Here is a 21,963-nt window from a genome sequence, read left to right as displayed (position 1 = left end):
TGTCCAATTTAATCTTACGGCCTCTGATCACTTTTCAAGGTAAATCACCCCTCCACCTTTCCTTATAACCACTAATCACGTATTAAATTCGAATCAATACAAATATGTACTTACCTAATATATCTGAATCAATACAAATTTGTACTTACCTAATAAATCTGAATCAATACAAATATATACTTACCTAAACAAAGTTGTGTTCACCCCACGAGCCATGCACATGCATACGTGCTACACCCCACCAGCAAGCCATGAGTCCCATCCATACGCGATCGCCGCAATCTCCCCAAGCCACTATCGATCCAACATCTAGGCCCGCGAGGAAACTCCCCTACCAGCGGCGGGACGGCCGGTGAAGCAGCGCAGCTCCGCAAGCACCGGCTGCCCCTCGACACGGCCGCACTGCCCAAGGGAAAGCATGAGCCGGCAGCCGGCGACGGGAATTTAGGTGATGGCCTGAATGGATGTTCTTCATGGATTTCTCCCTGTATGGTTTTCGTGGATGGGAATGGGCATAGGGGTGGATCATGGATGGGGATTGGTGTATTTTTGGCATTGTACTTCTTTTGTTCTTGATCTGATCCTGTATACGTGACAATTCCAATTTTTGGTTACACGGAAAGATGTTCTGGATGGCGTTCTTGACAAGGGCATTTTCCTTGTAGTCAGATCCGTTTTTTATGTAGACTGGTTCATGCGCAGTCCTGATTTTCATGTCCTGGGTCGTATTCTTGATCAGATCAGGGAATATGTTGCATGATTTTTTTGGGTATTTCAAAGTGATCATTTGGTGCAAGATTTATTTATCCAAGTTTTTAGCTTTCTCCACTCTCCTGTCTGCTTCTATTTTTCCAAGCCAAACACGGTAGATGATAACAGATAAAATATTGGATCTCTATTTTTTTATTTGCTCATAAAATGGACACCCCCCATATTGAGTAAGATTTTGGATGGATTTCTAGAGGAACTTTATCCAATAAACTAATAAGCAACTGCAGCTATGTGCTATAGAGGTGTGCACACTACCGAATGAGCTGATGCATGCGAGCCTGATGTTGGAGTGACATTTCTGATTGCCTGCACTTTCCCGATGAAGCAAAGGTACAATTTTAGGGTTGTCATTTTTAAAGAAATTTGGTGTTCTCTTTGGAAAATATATATTGTTTGTAGATTGAACTCCTAATATAGGAAAATACAAGTCAAGTTGTCCATTATTAGTTGCGTAGACCCGTGTCTAATTCAGCTATTATTTTGGACAAAGTTTGATCTTACCAAGTGTGGAATGTCTAGGCAAACTCAAGAATATATGAGAATGGGTAGAATGCGATATTTATCCTCTAAAAAAGTTACTTACTTTGTTCACTAATATAAGACGATGCAGTGATTGTATGGACATAGGAGATGTCTATTTGATTCTTACCACTTCTAAAACTTCAGTCAATTGGAGTAAACTATAGCATATGTATACGTGTAGTTGATAATGCTTGTGCTGCTGGCAACATTTTTATTCCTTGATGAAATCTTCTCTGGTTGATTATTTGATTTACTTTCACACATGTTGGTATAATCTGTGCTCAGATTCAGTTTACTCATGTTCTCTCTCATATGTGTAAATACAAATGTTACGAATTTCAGCTCCGTACAGTGTTGTAGATTACTGTAGTTGAGTATAGATTTTGGGAACTACTGTAACTATATCTTCTTCTGATGATCGAAGATCCCTTGAACTTTCTTGACTACTGGTCTGATGGAAAATTTTCTAGAGTGTTGAGGAGCACAATTCCTGGTTGGTAAAAAAGATATTTACAAAGTTTAACATTTTTTTGCCTTCCACACATACTCATGCTTTTGCGATTTATTTTGCACACATTTACGTATCTTTACATGTTTATATCTCTGATTTCCGTCCAAGATTTTATATGCGGAGTTTTTTATCTGCCATTGCATTATCTTGGGGTTCTTCCTTTCGGTCAATGATTAGGTGAAAGAAAAACATCTCATGTACACACGCTTCAGAGAAGATTAGGCCGAGCTATAGCTGGAGTAGAGAAAATGATTAGGTCGATGCACATCTATAAGAATATTTCTTAGAATAGAGGAATTTTTTCGCACCATAGGTAATCGATAATTGTAGAGAAGCCGGAGATTTGCTAGCACTTCATGATATTTATGCATGACAGAAATTTTTCATGAGGAAAGCATCATATACAAACAGGAGGACCAACTTATATCTGGTTTGACAAGTATCTCGAATATATTTGATATGGCAATATGCAGATTAAGTTTGATAATCTGTTGAAAGAATATTATAAACTAACTATTTAAACTTACACTGTCTATGTCTATACTCTACAGTATGAACTAACTATTTGAACTTACACTGTCTATGTCTATACTCTACACGCAGTGGTATACACCATAATGGTGAATGCATTTATAGTGGAAGCAAAATTCTATGCACCTCGAAGGCCGCCCTGAAGTGATTGATTTGCTATATGTGGAAGGACGAAGAGAAGCTGGTCTCGACCAGTGGCACCAAAGCGCAGGAAGGCCGCAGGTAAGGTGGTGGAGACGGGCGACGATGATTCAATGGTTGCTCTTGCAGCGCCAGAAAGAGGATGCAGTTTATGCTGTTAATAATTGAAAATGACGACGATCATTTAAACAGTTGTCTATGTAGTTTGCGTTGTTAAGACTCTAAAGACTGAATTATCCCAGTTATTTGTGCCAATTTAGATTGAGCTGTCTACACAACCAGGTTAAAAAATTACATTACCAGTATCTTTCTATAATTTTTTTGATAAAAAATTACTTTGAGGTGCATCACCTCATCATACATGTTTACATGCTATAATACCATAATACACACAAATAGAACATTGTGTAGATAAATATTATCCATTACACATTTAATTGTGTATCGGCTCGAATCCACCTCAACTGTAAATTTGAAAGAAAAAAATGTCCATGAGACAGCCTGGTTCCTTCGTTTTCCTTCGCTTCAGTGCTACTGATTCTATCGCTTCACTCCACTACACCATCTCATGCCATAAGTCGTTATCGTAAAAACAACATCACAAATCAATGATATCGTGTTTGCATTTTAACTATCCTTTAAAATATTTACATCTATTATTTTCGCCCATGGCAACTGTTTACCGGTTTGTTTAGTGCTCAATTGACTAACCCGATGACGTATGGCGTCATGACCAAAGCAAAACATAACGAGCAAAGTAGAATGTTATTCAGTGAGAAGTATTTGTTAGTTTATTGCTTATCGATGTGATGTGGAATTATGTATTTTTTCTTGAAAATACATTGCAACTAAATTCTATTTTTGGAATATTGTGTGGATATATTTTCTATGTAAATTTTAGTGTGTATTATATTTATATCGAAAATAATTTACGGACCGTAGCAACGCACGGGCATTCAACTAGTACCTAATAATAAAGGAGCTAAGGTTTCTGCTAAAATTTTCGTCCAACTTTTATTTGGTCCGTTTTACCCTCCCACCAATTGACATATTACAGAAAATGCCACCAGGAAGAAACGTGATGTGCACCTGTCTTCATCACGAACTGGGCCCTTCTCATCAGCGAACTGGGCTCACAAAGAAAGTTACGGACGGCCAGCCCGATCGTTCGCAAAAGCGCTTGCAGGCAAAGCATCGATCCAATTCATCCCAAAAATCGCTTCGTTATTCTATGTTAAATAGTCCCACATCGCTCCCCCACAATGATTATCACCAGTTTATATATGTTTGAATTTGCGTGGAATATCAGCAAGGTGAATCAAAAGTAGCAACATTGGTTGGTCTCAAATCCGCTGCCTAAAAGCTGCACGGTGTTGTAAATCTGAAAGGAAAGGATGAAAGGAAAGGACGATGTGAGGATATGCTTGGTGATTGAAAAAGATCTGCCGCCCGGGCTATCAAGAAAAATACCCGGCCAGAGAGAATTTGGATGAAGACGTCGAGGAGGACGGCGGAGCGCGGCTCCGGGGAATATAGGATCTGGCGGTAGACTGCATCGGCCGATAGAGCATCGACGAGCGGCAGGGTCGGAGTAAGGTGAGACGCGGCGCGAGAAGGGCCCTGGACCTCAACAGGAGGCGGCGGCGGTAGGGAAAAACCCCTTACTTGATAATGTGTATTGAAAAATCCGCACGGACACACTTATTTGTGAACAGATGGATGGTCGCAACGCACGGGCACTTCTGCTAGTATAATACTTAGTACAGTAACTATCAAGTTCTCAAAAAAAAAATAGTACAGTAACTATCAAGGAACATTGTCCAAAAAAACTATCAACGAACAATGTTTTTGGACGGAGATTTTTTTTGCTACTGAGCACCGGTGCTCCTTCAGATTCAGAAAATAAAAAATCATATTTATGAGTTTCAAAAAAATTATAAAAAACCATTTTGTAACCAATGATTTATCCCACAAATTTACAATATTTCAATTTTAACTATTTTGTATTCTAGGCTACACAAAAATGACAAATGTGTGAATCTAGGTATGCATGTTTCAAATCTCCAATTTCAACAGATTTTGTCTTTCTTGTATAGCCCATAATATAAATAATTTCACATTAAAATTTTGCACGCTTGTGGAAGCTTTGTATTTGTATTTTATTCTTTCTTTTACCGCTTTCTTGTTCTGAGAAAAAAATCTTAGACCGAAACTCTTTTAGGAAATCAAAAAATCCATATACAAATGGATGATGTATATATCATGCATATATCATAAAGGAGTATGGAGCCGCTAGTGGGAATCGAACCCGCCGTATCAAAGGATTTTCAAAAATTCAAGATAGATCTAATTAGACTTTTGCATTAATAGACCAGAATGGTAAAAAAACATATTTAGGATAATAATTAGATACGAGAGCCTCCACCCTGTCAATGGATCTTGATTTCTACAGTGAGCTTCATGGTCTCAATACTGTTAGAGTATCAACGAACATATAGATGAATTGTTGATTAGTGTAGATGAATTCTTGATTGATGTTTGTAGGTGATGTTCGTAATATTTGACCTGATGGAGAAAAATAAGCGATGCCTTTTTATTTTATGGATCTAGTCCTTTTGACTAAGCAATCGTAATGTGGGAGGTTTTGGTTAGGGATGCAGAAATAGTGCTTCAGATTATGCTGCCGGCGCATCAATATTGAAGCATGCCGGTTGCAAATACCACCGGCGCACCAGATACACGCCGCGCCAACAAAGAACATATACCCCCGACGCACAGGAAGAGTGGTCCACCGGCGGTCAATGTTGGCCTGGTCTCCACCTCGTCCGGGCCTGGTCCAAGAATTACTGCCGGCGGACCAGGCCGAGGGCGCCGGCAATAATAGAATAATGTCGGCGCGCCCCGGGCTTGGCGCGCCGGCAGTAATTCTTGGGCCAGGCTCGGACAAGATACCTGGGATATCTCCAACTACTGTCGGCGCACCCCTACCTTGGTGCGCCGACAGTAACCTGGGATATTTCCCGGCACTTATTACTGCCCACCCACTCTCCCCACTAGTGCTCCCACACACTCAACCCAACCCTTTTCCGAACCAAGCTCATTTTTTTCCATTTCTACTCCAAATTTAGCCGATTTGACTAAAAAATAAGATATTTTTTTAGCAAATCTTCCCATCCTACATGCATCCCACATCCTCTATGTAGATCTTGATCAATGTTCAAGAAATCGTTAATCGTTAAGTTCTCGGTGGGCCTCAAAATGAAGATTAATCGCTTATCGGTCGATTAATCGATTTAATTGGTTGCCATTTATCGGCTTGTTTTTTTTGATAAATCCTAACTTTTGGCAATAAATTTTCTGTAATATATTGCTCAAAAATAATACTGGAGCATTGAACAACATTTAAATCAATAAAAATGTAAATTTGAGCTAATGCACAAGTTCTACAAGACTATAGGACGAAAATATTGTCCATCAGACCAAGTTTCGGCAAAATTTCATTGAAAAACAAACGAAATATCGGCCCTCCGACTGAAAATCGGGAGATATATCGGCTACCAGACTGAAAATCGGCAAAAATATCGATGCCGACGATAAATCAACCGATATGCTAAAATCTTATCGGTTACCACCCGACACGATAAATCGGTATCTCAACTGATTTTTTGAACAAAGGATCTATCTATCCGGCATTGACCACTCAATCTAGATCTAGATCTAGAAAATAGGAACTCATAAGTCGTGGTCGGCGTGACGTCTCGATCTTGTCTACTAAATATATCAACGAAATAGGTGATTAATGAACAAATTACGGAATGAAATCGCTTGTGTGTATATATTGGAACTTTGAAGCTAATCGTGTGCCATATATATGTTGTATTTTTGTGTTTGTGACCGAACGATTTGATGAGATGAAAATGAGTTGCCAATGTTGCAAATGTTGATACGTTAAGTTTCTATTTCGTCACATTTATCGCGCTGTCCTAATGTGTAGGAAGGTCATGCCAAAATTTTCCGTGAAAATTACCAACGGGTGCATGGTTCTAATCAATTACCGACGGATGTCGCGTGAGGACGGGCCATTCAAATCGCTGGAGGGTTGCCGTCCATTCCCTAAGAAGCGTACAACCTGATCCTACGATGTGAACGCTTTTGCTTAGCTTGAGCGATACGTCGATGAGCTTGCGTACTGTAATTGCTATTCTAACCCGATCGACTTATCGCTTTTATTTAGTTTGTACGGATGTGCATGTGAACTCGTTAGCTTGCTTCTAGTAATTCGTTACTCGTTGGAATCAGACACACCAAGTTATCTTAATCATTTCCGTTTACTTTGGTATTTCTAGATTATGGCATGCTTATCTTAATCATTTCCATTTACTCGAACCTTACTTAGCTCGTATTTGGAGTTCGCTGATGATTAAAATGTTTGGTCACTTGTACACTCTAGGTGGAGCCAGTGAACCTGGTGTGATAAAAAAATATCAATCTCTTGTGCATCCTACTTGGCTTCGTTGACTCCCCCTGAATGTTAATATTTGTTTCGACCAATAAAATATGAGACATACTATTTAGTTGATACTATTTGTCTCGTATTTGAGTTGACGTTCTTCGTTTACTTTTGGTCTTTCTTCCATATTTGTGCCGATGATTAAAATGCTTGGTCACTACAATCGGGGGCGGTGCAAGTGAGTCTGGTGTGATGGCACAAATATCAATCTCTTGTGCATCCTACCTGACCTCACTTACACCGTTCCTAAATGTTAATATTTGTTTCGACCAGCAAAATATGAGGCACATTATTTAGTTGATCCTACTTCTTAATTAATTCTATTGGCTTTACTTCTCATATATACTTATATGTTGCAAGTATATATATCATCTATGATTTTGGTACTGACGTTTTATTTATCTTGTGCATGGAGATGCCGACATATGTCGTGTACAAGAGGAGGATTCCTGAAGTCTACGCCGATTGGGAGGATTGTCGGAGACAGGTGCATCATTTTAGCGGCAACAGCTACAAAGGATACCCCAATAGGGTGGAGGCAGAAGAAAGATACGTGCACTATCTAGCGGGGGAGATGAGAAAGATGAGGAGGAATCGGATGAAGACCATGGGCTTCGTGAAGATGCTCATCGCGACCATGATCATGCTTAGGTTAGTAGCTAAATTGTGAGGTGTATGACACTGGTGACTATGTATCGACTTCTAACTTTATCAAACTTCGTTCGGTGTTGCATGTGTATTGTGTGAATCAAGATTCGAAACGAGACTTGACTATTTACATATTGATACCGAAATGAGACTTGACTCTATGTGTTTTTCATATTGCATGTGTACTGTATAAATATCAACTGTATTAGACCGTATAAATATGCAGGAAAATGCTGGAAAAAAGGAATTTCGAATAATACCGCCGGCGAACCTACATCTCTACTTCCGGCGCACAAGAATGCGCCACTACTTCCTGGACTAGTGCCGGCGCACTCAGCGGCCACGCCGGTGGTACAACATTACTGATGCGCCGGCAATAACTGACCTACCGCTGGCGCACTAGCTAATGCGCCGGCAGTAGCCAGTTACCACCGGCCCGTTCCCAACGGCTGGCTCTGGTGCGCGCCGGCAGTATCCAAAATTGGTGCGCCGGTAATAGTCCTTTTCCTAGTAGTGACGCGTCCAAGGCCTTTTGTTCTTCTTCGCATCCGTTATTTTCGCACAAGTTTTTGGTTCAAAAATGAAATAGTTTGAAAAGGTTACGTCATTTTCTACGTCTAGATTTATTTTCAGATGTTTTGGAACTAATGTGTACGAGATTTTTTTTTTAAAAAGTAGGAGCAATAGTGCTCACGAGCCCGCGAAGTTTTCTCTCTATATAAAAAGCCAAAGAGCGGATCAACAAAGGAAATTTATCTGTTTCTAAAGAAAAAACCTACATCTCCTCTATTTCAATTATATAAGACGTTTTGGGAAATGTTTTATATTAGTGCAGTCGAGCTTGGTGTAATAAAACACGAAGCTCAGGAGCTTAACGAGTACTCGAAAACTTGGCTCGACTCTGAGCTAATATTTTTGGCATGTCAGGAAAACAAGCTTTATGAGTTTAGTTGTTAGTAATAGGTAAGCTCGTTCATATCATAGCACTAATATATTAGCTTATGGATTAGTCGACACTAAGTATATGTATAATATGAGGTGACGTCAGCGTGCCATGTATGATATTTTCTGAGTTGGAGTAGAGCGAATAGAGAAAGAGAAAGAAAATTTTGCCTTTCCTTAGCTATGGGATGCTTCCTTCAAAATTAAGAGAACACTATTTTCTCTATTGGTACCACTGTGTCTTCCCTTAGCAACTTAATTTTATATAAATATTTAATTAATTATTATTAGTTGCAAGAAATAAAAATAAGAGACAATACATATATACACGTTATAGTTATTGTCTTCCCTAAATAACATAAAGGGCTAAGAGAAGATGTGCCTTCTCTATTATTATGCATGCCCTAAGGAAAATGCCATAGATATACTGTATGAAATATGAGTATGAGTACTATGAAAAGAGTCGCAACGCCCTTGTTTATTTATTTATATGTATGAACATGCCTTGCTAGGAAACTTAAACTTACATCATTGTACCGACTACCGAGCCGAGCCACACTTATTTATGCTACTCCCGAGTGTAGTAGATACTAGACGCACGTACAAGTCCAACTCTTAAACTGCTCGGGCTCCCGCTCGCTCGATCACTGACACACTGTCACCGGCCTTGCACCTTCAGAACGCACCGGCTGCCATCCTCAGGAAACTCTCCACGGCCTCCTCACCACGACCGCGGTGGCGCCATTCCTCCTCCCCCTGCCCCTGCTGCTGCTCTGGTCCGGCGAAGAAGCCCTCGTCTTGCTGCGCGTCGAGCACCGCGTCAATCTCCCTCGCTGGCGCGCCGAACGTCAGCTCCTTGGCGGGCCTGTCCAGCTTCCCGAGCACGTTGTTCTTCCCGGCGAGCCACACCCTCTCGTTCTTTTGGGCGTTGATCTCGAAGCACACGACCTGGAGGTTGTCGCTGCCGCGGGACGACGAGATCTCCACGACGGGGTGGCCCGGGGGCACCACGAACGCCGAGCCGGGCGACACCCGGGCACGGATCGTCTCGTACTTCTGCTGCTGCTGCTGTTGCTGCTCCTCCGACTCCGACTCGGATCCGCTGCCGCGTCCTTGCTGCTGGTGTTGTTGCTCGCGCTCGTCGTCTTCTTCCTCGCGCCCCCTGCCCTTGCCGCGCTCGCTCTGACCTTGTTGGTGGCGCTGGCTTTCCTGCGACAGGTGCGGGCACACGATCTCCACCTCGCCCTCGCCTTCCAGCACCAAGGCGATCTTCACGGACTGCGTGTTGTAGTACGGCGCGGTCATGGAGCCCTGCCGATCCATCGACGCAAACAGAAAAGGTTCAGTTCAGAAACATAGTACGTGCTGTGACAACGTCTGGCTGCGGTTAACTGCAGAATTTAAGGGTCGATTGCGCACAGCGGTGATGTTGGCGAAGGCGACGCGGATGTCATGGTCGCCGAGGGCGCGGAAGCTGCGGGCGTCGGCCTCGTAGAGGCGGCCATGGCGGTTGGCGACGGTGGGCCTCTGCTGCAGGAGGTTGTAGGTGTCACGGGAGTCGCCGCCGAACGGGGGGAGAGGCCAGTGGTGGCTCTGGCCGCCCTCGGACGCCTGGCGGCGCAGCTCCCTGACCTGCTCCTCGGAGGCGCGGACGATGAACCCCTGCTTCTGCCCTTGCCTCCCGAACAGCTTCTCCAGCCGGTCCTCCGAAGTCTGTCAGCAAGACGTCGTGAGTTCTCTGATAGACAATTTACGGAGTACTGTACTTCGCAGATTGTGCGCGCGTACCTTGAAAGCAGCTCTTTGGACTCGTTTGCTCAAGCTTGACACGAGCGACTCGCCCAAGAAATACTGCATGCCACAGTGTATATCCACGTGTCAGTCCGTACACGTACATGATTCGAATTTTGGGCGGCAAAAGTAGCGAGCTAGGCAGAAAGTTGTACCTGGAATTTGCCGGGCACGGAGATGGTGTGGAGAATATTGGCGACGATCAGCTTCCTCCGGCCGTCGGTGTTGGCCAGGTGCCTGATCGTCCCGGCCGGCGCAACGACGACATCGCCCTGACGGACGGTATAGGACCTCTTCTCACCGTTCTCTATCAGCGTCACCACCCCCTCGCCTGCGTGTGCAAGATAAAGTAAACACACAGACGCATTGATGCCGATGCCGTTCGTGCGTGAACCGTGTACAAATAGGTACCTTGAACGACGTAGCTGATGGTGTCAGCATCCGGGTACCCTGGCACGATGAAGGAGCGCGGGTTGGCCTTGATGATGGTGACGCGGTAGTTCTTGATGCCCCGGAGGAGCCGGGACTCCTCGTTGAATGGGCGAAGGGCCTCGACGGAGCCCTGGTCGCTCCGGACGATGCGCTGGAAGCTGCGCGGGCCGAATACGTACGGTCGGCGGCTGTCCTGCTCTTGCTCCTGCTCACCCTCACGCCCGCGGCCCTGCTTCCCGTGCTGGTGCTCCCATTGCTCGCTGCGCCTGCCCTCCTCCTCCCTGGAGGTCCCGACGGCCGCTGCGAAGAGGAGACCTGCTGCGAGGAGGAAGAGGAGAGGGATGCTTGCTTTGATCACCATGATTTACTCGTTGCTAGCTCTGGTGCTGGGAGTGGAACTTCAGCCATCCTATTTGTAGCTCGCGAGCTACTGTACGTGGCATGGTGGCGCGGCTACGTGGAGGGAAGCTGCGTGGCAGGGGAGAGGCGGGTCGCCACGTCCCGCGGCGATGCTTATCCGGCCTTCGGCAGGGTGCGCTCCAGCGTGTGTGTTGCCTGTCGTGGCGTGCTCGCTTACTCGCTGTGCAGAACGACGGTGCTGGTTCAGTGGATTCGGTGCTAGACGACCAGGTACAGAGCACCTGGACGCTAGACGGACTGCTCGACTAGAACGTCTAGTGATTCCAGTGGGAACTCCGGCTGGATATGTCCTCACCGGCCCGACCTCTGAACTCATCGACTTCGCACAAGAATCGTCCGTTCTGAGCTCAATTGTAATGAGAGATATCGTTTGTTTCTTCGGTTTTCGAAATGCACGATTCTTCTAACCTCAGTCATTTTGTATCTACCTTGATCAACATCTAACTCCACGCCTTCACGCGACTCTGAAAGTTTGCGCGTACGACGTTGACTGATTAGTAGACGGAGAACTAAGCTAGTGCTTAGTGGACTCTTGCAACTTAAATTTGCATTGTGATCCTTTGCATTGCTATTGGAAACGCACACAACATTACTATTGGAAACTTTTGTTCCCACTCTATGCTAGTTAGAAATTGATCTTGCTTTAAGAGAGATCCCAACATATGAATAGCCAAAAACAAGTATTTCTCTCAAGTTCAATTTTTTTATAATAGCATTGAAAACAATATTCCATCTTGCATAATAGTTATTATTGTTTTATCAATTTCGAATGGTCATAAAATGTCCTCCAATTAATTTAGGAATTGTCACATTTTCACACATTCATACCAGCTCGGCTTAAAAAGAAAGCTTTTGTTCACCTTGGGCATCCCCATACATAGGTACAAAGGAGCACTCAAATACATCACCTTTCAATCTCAAGTGGATTTTAACCATAAAATCACCCTCATTAACCTTTTTCGATCCGGCGACCGATCGGACGAAAAGATCGGTCGCCCTCTCCCCCGCACGAGCTCACCCATGTGCAGCGCCTCATCCATTTATTTTCAGTTCGATTGCCCTATATATTTTACATGGTACGGCCTGCATTCTTTGGATTCTTGGAACATAGAGAGATCCCTCTCTCTCTCTTTGTGCGCGTACTTGTTGTGACTTTTCTCGCCGGATAGCTGCGACACTGCTAGCTGTGCTATCAACTGCTGGCCTGCTGCTAACTTAGCATCTGCATGTATTACATAGAAGACCCCAATTGCTATTGTACCACACATAGGCTACACGTTGTAATCATTTTAGATTATTGAAAAAATTGTTGATGATTTTTGTTGTAATTTCATGTGTAGCAAATTACTTGTTACCTTACCACTTTTGCATTATTTGGAAATATATTTTTGTTGTAATTATTTGTGACTATTGTAAAATAGTTGGTGATTTTTGTTGCAATTCAATCTATAGAAAATTATGTTTGCGAACATATTATGTCTGAGGTACAAACACCAACTTGTCTTGGTTCATCTAGCTTGATCGCTAGCTTCGTCATGCCACACTAGAGATGTTGTATATGTCTGTTAATTTTTTAACGAGTGAGTTCAAATTTTATAGAGAAAGCACATTAGCGATGTTGTAATCTTTACCTGGCCGTTTAAACAACTTTGTGGTTTTTGTTCTAATCGACTATATTTTCTGGTAAAACAGTTGGTGATTTTTGTTATAACTAAATTTGTAGTAAATTTGTTATTTCTTAGCCTTCATACAATGATATTTTTTTGTTGTATTAGTTATTATTATTATTATTTTTGTTGTAATTTGTTCCCAAATTTTGTTTTAAACAACTTGTAGCAAAATAATTGCTATTTAACCACTTTTTATTATTTAAATTTTGTTGTGAAGAGTTTGTTGTAATAGTATATTTTTTTTGCAAGCGAGTGGGAGATTTTGTTATAATACTATGTATGAATTGGATTTGTCGTGGGGTGGTATTTTTGTTGTAAATATTGGGTACCGTAAAAATATGGGTATGCTATGGGTATACTTTACACCCATGGGTAGCACTCATACCTTACCCGTCATGGGTTGGGCACGGGTATAGCCTCGTACCCGTAGGTATACCCCATACCCTGCCTATTTATTGTCAATCTATCACGTGACACATCTACCCTTGTTGACTTATGAGTTAGAATATGAGATTGCGATTTCTACATTTTGATAATATTTATGTACTCAACTACCTAGTATTGAGCTGAGAGAATTCTTTTTTTATATCAAATTTGTCATCGACAAATATAAAATTGTGAATGATTTGTGTACTATTTGACCTACCCGCTGGGTATCCAATGCATACGGGTATCCAATGGGTATGGGTATGTATGTGTATACTTTGGGTAGAAATTTGTACACATGTATGGGTATGATATTGATATATCCTGTCTATACCCTACACATTGTTATCTTTACCCAAATGGATATACCTTTTCGGTTTAATAGGGGAAGCTAATAACCGCGGGCTGAGTTCCAAAACCTAAAGTGCAAAACACAAAACTCGCATTATGGTTGATTATGTACGTTAGATTGCGATCGGGCGGCGCGGAGGACAAATGACTTTTAGCTTATTGACCGATGCTTAGGGTTGCCCTTTTCTAGATTCCTTATTACGAGGGCTGTTTTTGAAAAGTCACCCGGCGATGCCCACATTTGCCTTTCTGGCGATGCTGCAGCACCCTACCTTTTAATAAATGCAAGATATCTGTGTATAGTGCTATTCCCGGGATCACTGATAGCACACACATTTCAAAATATAGTAATCATTGCAATAGTATCAAATTACTACATCGTTGATCCAGAGGGTAAAGCAAAACCTTACAAATTGCATAGTCACATGGACTAGCTCAATAAAATATTCAGAACAAACACAGCGGAAAGTACATTATCAATGAGCCTTCATGATCTTCATGTGCCACAGGCAGTCATGTTGGAATGTAGACTCGAGATCCTACCACGTACTTCTCCTCAGAAAATCCTGCACGTTTGAATATGCAGCCCCACAGGCGGAGGTCAGTACAATGATGTACTGGCAAATGACACTTCTTTGGTGGCATTTTTAGGCATGACTATCTACATGATATTTGGCTAGTGGAGTTTAGGAAAATTTGCATAAAGCCAATTTTATCCTACATTTTATTTAAAACAAAACATTTTGAAATCCTTTTAATGACATTATGAAATCACACCATGGTTAAATCCTCCATGGGTTTTAGAATAATCACATGGTTACATCTCCCATGAGTTTTCAAAGGTTGATACAAAATTCTAAATACATTCATAAAAGGTGATGAGATTCTTCCGTACATTCCTTGCCTAGGAGCTCAAATTGTCCATAACCGGGGACACGGCTAAGATCTTAGGTTTAACTCTCGAGAGGTCGTGCACTTTCACCTTACGACCCACCCTTCCCAAAAGAAGAATGAGACAAGATCTTTCAGAAGAAGGTTTCAACCATAACCAGCTAGACCCGTTCCCGTTTGGTTGCAAGCCACATCATCATGTCTAGCAACAAGTTTGACCTCACAACTTACTTAATCCCGGCAGAGCCCATAATACCATAAGGCTGCACTGGAAGCTATCTAAAACATGGACGGCATAATAATCTCTTTAATCCTGAGTGGCCAACCACAAGTGCACTCTCAGGCGACGACAACCACATGACAAGTACTAGACAGGAGTCATGTGGCCCTGAGTAGTCACTCAACATTTGTGCACCCTCAGGCGAAGACAACCACATGACAAGTACTAGACAGGAGTCATGTGGCCCTGAGTAGCCGCCCACCAAGAAATACCAATCCACTCAGGTGTTTCATTAAGGTTGTTAGTTTTAATTTTTCAAACATTCCCATTCAACAACGAAACAACACTTGGCATTTGATCTTGCAGACAAAAGTAAAACATCCTAGCAATGGGTTCAGGAGTAGCTACAGACTACTAGGGTTTTGCTAAGCATAACATAATACTTTACTTTTGAAATCAAAATCCTACCATGCATACTAGGTTTCAAAACACTAATACATAATATGAAATAGATAGGATTTGAATGTCACTTGCATTTTTGGTAGTCGAAGCACACTCACTTCTCTTATTCAAAATACGTGCCTCTCCGTACGAACTATAATATAAAATATAGCACAACATAAACACACCATTCAATAACAACAACAAAATCAAACAACGGAAATCACTCTATGGTACTAAGGTGTGGCATGAGGTCTGGCTTGCAAGATGCGGTGAGAGTTTGGGCGGAAAGTCACATGATTAGAAGGAATTGGATAATCTAAGATATAATTGAAGAATCTTTATGCTTTACAAAAGCATGAAAAGAATTCGGAACGGCTGAATTGAATCACATAGGTGAAAAAAAAGTGCAACACAAATACTATTGAATAAGTGTGACAACAATTACTCAAAATAGTATATATTACACATAAGCTTGAGTATGTATTTGTGATATATTGAATTACTCTATTAACTCATTTGTAAATTGAATAGTTCAATATAAGCCAGTAAGAACAAGTGTGCATGAGGTGGAATTTGTATGAAAGATATTTAGAAAGATGGTGGCTGTTTGGACTCATGGTATGTGTGATATGAGGTGGAGTGTATCAAACACAAGTATCCCAGGCATACCTAATTGAGACACATTACCATTTACTGAAATAACTCAATTGAATATATGTGAACTAGGCGAAGAGGTTTGATGTAGTAAGGATATTGGTTCAAGGTGTAATATCTAAATGGATTTGGTAGATGGATAAGATAAGATCATAAGGTTTACTTTTGTAGAAGGATTTATATTGAAGGGAATCATAGAATTAATTCTATAATGAACATACTCAAATCCACATTTTTGAATTTGAATATTTGCAAAGTGATTCAAATATTTTGGACAGTGGTGCTATTGGATGGAATATTGTAAAACGAGGCTTATGCAATTGACATAGTGTGACAACACTTATCAGATTAGCACAAGGTCACACATAGCATTGGATATGAACTAATAATATATTGAACTACTCAAATAACTCATTTGAAAGTTGAATAGTTCGAACTAAGTGGAAGAGTTGAATGGCATGAGATTGTATATGTGTGAATGATATCGTGATTTGATTCGCGGAGCCTAATGGATAACAAGGGTTCATCACACGCGATATGGGTAGAGTATCTCCACCCTACTAAAGCAATGTAAAAATCTAAACTAGGACATGTCACACTTTACTCAAATAACTCAATTGTTATTTGAATAATCATGAACCAGATGATACGTCTCCGACGTATCGATAATTTCTTATGTTTCATGTCACATTATTGATGATATCTACATGTTTTATGAATACTTTATGTCATATTTATGCGTTTTCCGGAACTAACCTATTGACGAGATGCCGAAGGGCCAGTTGCTGTTTTCTGCTGTTTTTGGTTCCAGAAATCCTAGTAAAGAAATATTCTCGGAATCGGACGAAATCAACGCCCAGAGTATTATAATTGGAAGAAGCTTCCAGAACACCCGAGAGCCGCGGAGGAGGCCACGTGGGCCCCGGCGACGGCAGGGTGGCGCGGCCCGAGCCTTGGCCGCGCCCCCTAGTGTGCCGTCGCCTCGTTGACCCTCCGAGGCTGCCCTTCCGCCTACTTAATGTCTCCGTCGCGAAAACCCTATCACGTTCGACGAAACCAGAGAAAACCTTCCAGAGCCGCCGCTGATGGCGTGTAACTCACACGTTCGTTGGGAACCCCAAGAGGAAGGTATGATGCGCACAGCAGCAAGTTTTCCCTCAGAAAGAAACCAAGGTTTATCGAACCAGGAGGAGCCAAGAAGCACGTTGAAGGTTGATGGCGGCGGGATGTAGTGCCAACGTGGAACATGCACAACACAACCAAAGTACTTTGCCCCAACGAAACAGTGAGGTTGTCAATCTCACCGGCTTGCTGTAACAAAGGATTAACCGTATTGTGTGGAAGATGATTGTTTGCGGAGAAAACAGTAAAAACAAGTATTGCGACAGATTTGTATTTCGGTATAAAAGAATGGACCGGGGTCCACGAGTTCACTAGAGGTGTCTCTCCCATAAGATAAAAGCATGTTGGGTGAACAAATTACAGTCGGGCAATTGACAAATAGAGAGGGCATAACAATGCACATACATGTCATGATAAGTATAGTGAGATTTAATTGGGCATTACGACAAAGTACATAGACCGCCATCCAAGCTGCATCTATGCCTAAAAGTCCACCTTCGAGGTTATCGTCCGAACCCCTCCGGTATTAAGTTGCAAAGCAACGAGACAATTGCATTAAGTATGGTGCGTAATGTAATCAACAACTACATCCTCGGACATAGCGCCAATGTTTTATCCCTAGTGGCAACAGCACAACACAACCTTAGAACTTTACGTCACTTGTCCCAGGTGTCAATGCGAGGCATGAACCCACTATCGAGCATAAATACTCCCTCTTGGAGTTAAGAGCAAAAACTTGGCCAGAGCCTCTACTAATAACGGAGAGCATGCAAGATCATAAACAACACATATGTAATAACTTGATAATTAACATAACATGGTATTCTCTATCCATCGGATCCCGACAAACACAACATAGAGTATTACGAGATAGATGATCTTGATCATGTTAGGCAGCTCACAAGATCCAACAATGAAGCACAATGAGGAGAAGACAACCATCTAGCTCTTGCTATGGACCCATAGTCCGGGGGTGAACTACTCACTCATCACTCCGGAGAGCGACCATGGCGGTGTAGAGTCCTCCGGGAGATGAATCCCCTCTCCGGCGGGGTGTCGGAGGAGATCTCGAGAATCCCCGAGATGGGATTGGCGGCGGCGGCGTCTCGGTAAGGTTTTCCGTATCGTGGTTTTTCGCATCGGGGGTTTCGCGACGGAGGCTTTAAGTAGGCGGAAGGGGCGGAGTCGGAGGGCCGACGAGGGGCCCACACCATAGGGCGGCGCGGGCCCCCTCGGCCGCGCCGCCCTATGGTGGCGGCGCCTCGTCGCCCCACTTCGTATGCCCTTTCGGTCTTCGGAAGGTTCGTGGCAAAATAGGCCCCTGGGTCTTGATTTCGTCCAATTCAGAGAATATTTCGTTACTAGGATTTACTGAAACCAAAAACAGCAGAAAACGACAGCGGCACTTCGGCATCTTGTTAATAGGTTAGTTCCGAGAAAATGCACGAATATGACATAAAGTGTGCATAAAACATGTAGGTATCATCAATAATATGGCATGGAACATAAGAAATTATCGATACGTCGGAGGCGTATCAAGCATCCCCAAGCTTAGTTACTGCTCGTCCCGAGCGGAGTAAAAGCGATAACAAAGATAATTTACGAAGTGACATGCCATCATAACCTTGATCATACTATTTGTAAACATATGTAATGAATGCAGCGATCAAAACAATGGTAATGACATGAGTAAACAAGTGAATCATAAAGCAAAGACTTTTCATGAATAGTACTTCAAGACAAGCATCAATAAGTCTTGCATAAGAGTTAACTCATAAAGCAATAAATCAAAGTAAAGGTATTGAAGCAACACAAAGGAAGATTAAGTTTCAGCGGTTGCTTTCAACTTGTAACATGTATATCTCATGGATAATTGTCAACATAGAGTAATATAACAAGTACAATATGCAAGTATGTAGGAATCAATGCACAGTTCACACAAGTGTTTGCTTCTTGAGGTGGAGAGAGATAGGTGAGCTGACTCAACATAAAAGTAAAAAGAATGGTCCTTCAAAGAGGAAAGCATCGATTGCTATATTTGTGCTAGAGCTTTTATTTTGAAAACATGAAACAATTTTGTCAACGGTAGTAATAAAGCATATGAGTTATGTAAATTATATCTTACAAGTTGCAAGCCTCATGCATAGTATACTAATAGTGCCCGCACCTTGTCCTAATTAGCTTGGACTACCGGATCTTTGCAATGCACATGTTTTAACCAAGTGTCACAATGGGGTACCTCCATGCCGCTTGTACAAAGGTCTAAGGAGAAAGCTCGCATTTTGGATTTCTCGCTTTTGATTATTCTCAACTTAGACATCCATACCGGGACAACATGGACAACAGATAATGGACTCCTCTTTAATGCATAAGCATGTGGCAACAATTATTATTCTCATATGAGATTGAGGATATATGTCCAAAACTGAAACTTCCACCATGAATCATGGCTTTAGTTAGCGGCCCAATGTTCTTCTCTAACAATATGCATGCTCCAACCATTAAGGTGGTAGATCTCTCTTACTTCGAGACAAGACGGACATGCATAGCAACTCACATGATATTCAACAAAGAATAGTTGATGGCGTCCCCGAAGCATGGTTATCGCACAACAAGCAACTTAATAAGAGATAAAGTGCATAAGTACATATTCAATACCACAATAGTTTTTAAGCTATTTGTCCCATGAGCTATATATTGCAAAGGTGAATGATGGAATTTTAAAGGTAGCACTCAAGCAATTTACTTTGGAATGGCGGATAAATACCATGTAGTAGGTAGGTATGGTGGACACAAATGGCATAGTGGTTGGCTCAAGTATTTTGGATGCATGAGAAGTATTCCCTCTCGATACAAGGTTTAGGCTAGCAAGGTTATTTGAAACAAACACAAGGATGAACGGTGCAGCAAAACTCACATAAAAGACATATTGTAAACATTATAAGACTCTACACCGTCTTCCTTGTTGTTCAAAACTCAATACTAGATGTTATCTAGACTCTAGAGAAACCAAATATGCAAACCAAATTAGCAAGCTCTAAGTGTTTCTTCATTAATGGGTGCAAAGTATATGATGCAAGAGCTTAAACATGAGCACAACAATTGCCAAGTATCAAATTATCCAAGACATTTTAGAATTACTACATGTAGTATTTTCCAATTCCAACCATATAACAATTTAACGAAGAAGAAACTTCGCCATGAATACTATGAGTAGAGCCTAAGGACATACTTGTCCATATGCTACAGCGGAGCGTGTCTCTCTCCCACAAAGTGAATGCTAGGATCCATTTTATTCAAACAAAACAAAAAACAAAAACAAACCGACGCTCCAAGCAAAGTGCATAAGATGTGACGGAATAAAAATATAGTTTCAGGGGAGGAACCTGATAATGTTGTCGATGAAGAAGGGGATGCCTTGGGCATCCCCAAGCTTAGACAGCTTGAGTCTTCTTATAATATGCAGGGGTGAACCACCGGGGCATCCCCAAGCTTAGAGCTTTCACTCTCCTTGATCATATTGCATCATACTCCTCTCTTGATCCTTGAAAACTTCCTCCACACCAAACTCGAAACAACTCATTAGAGGGTTAGTGCACAATAAAAATTAACATGTTCAGAGGTGACACAATCATTCTTAACACTTCTGGACATTGCATAAAGCTACTTGGACATTAATGGATCAAAGAAATTCATCCAACATAGCAAAAGAGGCAATGCGAAATAAAAGGCAGAATCTGTCAAAACAGAACAGTCCGTAAAGATGGATTTTATTAGGCCACCAGACTTGCTCAAATGAAAATGCCCAAATTGAATGAAAGTTGCGTACATATCTGAGGATCACTGCACGTAAATTGGCTTAATTTTCTGAGCTACCTACAGGGAGGTAGACCCAGATTCGTGACAGCAAAGAAATCTGGAACTGCGCAGTAATCCAAATCTAGTACTTACTTTACTATCAAAGACTTTACTTGGCACAACAAAACATCAAAACTAAGATAAGGAGAGGTTGCTACAGTAGTAAACAACTTCCAAGACTCAAATATAAAACAAAAATACTGTAGTAAAAACATGGGTTGTCTCCCATAAGCGCTTTTCTTTAACGCCTTTCAGCTAGGCGCAGAAAGTGTAACTCAAGTGTTATCAAAGGGTGGTGCATCTACAGCGGGGTTTGGAGTTTTCTCAACCATGCATAGTATATTGGATACATAAGTTTCAGCGTCTTCCTTTTCATTAGTCTTGGGCTTGCTACTCTCATCGAACAAATTTTCAGGAACAAGCCAAGCATAGTTATTTTCTAGTGCATCGTTCATAGCTAGGAGTTTACATGGTATTGGTGCTTTGATCTCCCCACCATCATTAGCATTATTAGTGTACCTTATCCTATCCATGTCCATTTTTTCAAGGAGACTAACAAAATTAGTATGAGAACCAAGCATATTAAATTTAGCGAAGACCTTTCTAGCCTCTCTTGCTAGACCACCAAATTCTCTAAGAAGGGTTTCTAAAACAAAATCTTTCTTTTCCCCTCTTCCAAATCACCAAGTGTAAGAAACATGTGTTGGATTATAGGATTGAGATTAACAAATTTAGTTTCCAACATGCGAACTAAAGCGGCAGCAGCAATTTCATAAGTAGGAGCAAGTTCTACCAAGTGTCTATCTTCAAAATCTTCAACGGTACTAACATGACTGAAGAATTCTTCTATATTGTTTCTCCCAATGATAGACCCGTGTCCTACCGGTATGTTTTTTGTGGTAAAATTAAAAGGAAACATGATGAATTAAGTAAAGTAAATGCAAGTAACTAATTTTTTGTGTTTTTGATATAGAGTGCAAGACAGTAAATAAAGTAAAACTAGCAACTAATTTTTTTGTGTTTTGATATAATGCAGCAAACAAAGTAGTAAATAAAATAAAGCAAGACAAAAACAAAGTAAAGAGATTGGGAAGTGGAGACTCCCCTT

At 41.7% G+C, this 21,963-nt stretch overlaps 1 protein-coding gene across 1 annotated transcript; it reads right to left on the bottom strand.

Moving 5' to 3' along the window:
• Nucleotides 1–9,178: 9,178 nt before the first annotated feature.
• On the bottom strand, nt 9,179–11,160 carry LOC124697055 (63 kDa globulin-like protein). The gene is made up of 5 exons (XM_047229697.1): nt 10,779–11,160; nt 10,523–10,698; nt 10,365–10,427; nt 9,996–10,289; nt 9,179–9,887 (listed from the first exon to the last, which is right to left on the bottom strand). Exons 1-5 carry the CDS (start codon nt 11,158–11,160, stop codon nt 9,252–9,254), a joined length of 1,551 nt encoding a protein of 516 aa, XP_047085653.1. The 3' UTR covers nt 9,179–9,251.
• Between the last annotated feature and the right edge of the window lie 10,803 nt (nt 11,161–21,963).

This window comes from Lolium rigidum, chromosome 3 (genome assembly GCF_022539505.1).
Source record: "Lolium rigidum isolate FL_2022 chromosome 3, APGP_CSIRO_Lrig_0.1, whole genome shotgun sequence".
NCBI classification, from domain to species: domain Eukaryota; kingdom Viridiplantae; phylum Streptophyta; class Magnoliopsida; order Poales; family Poaceae; genus Lolium; species Lolium rigidum.
The sequence above is the reverse complement of the archived record's forward strand: the minus strand, read 5'-3'. Positions and strand labels throughout refer to the sequence as shown.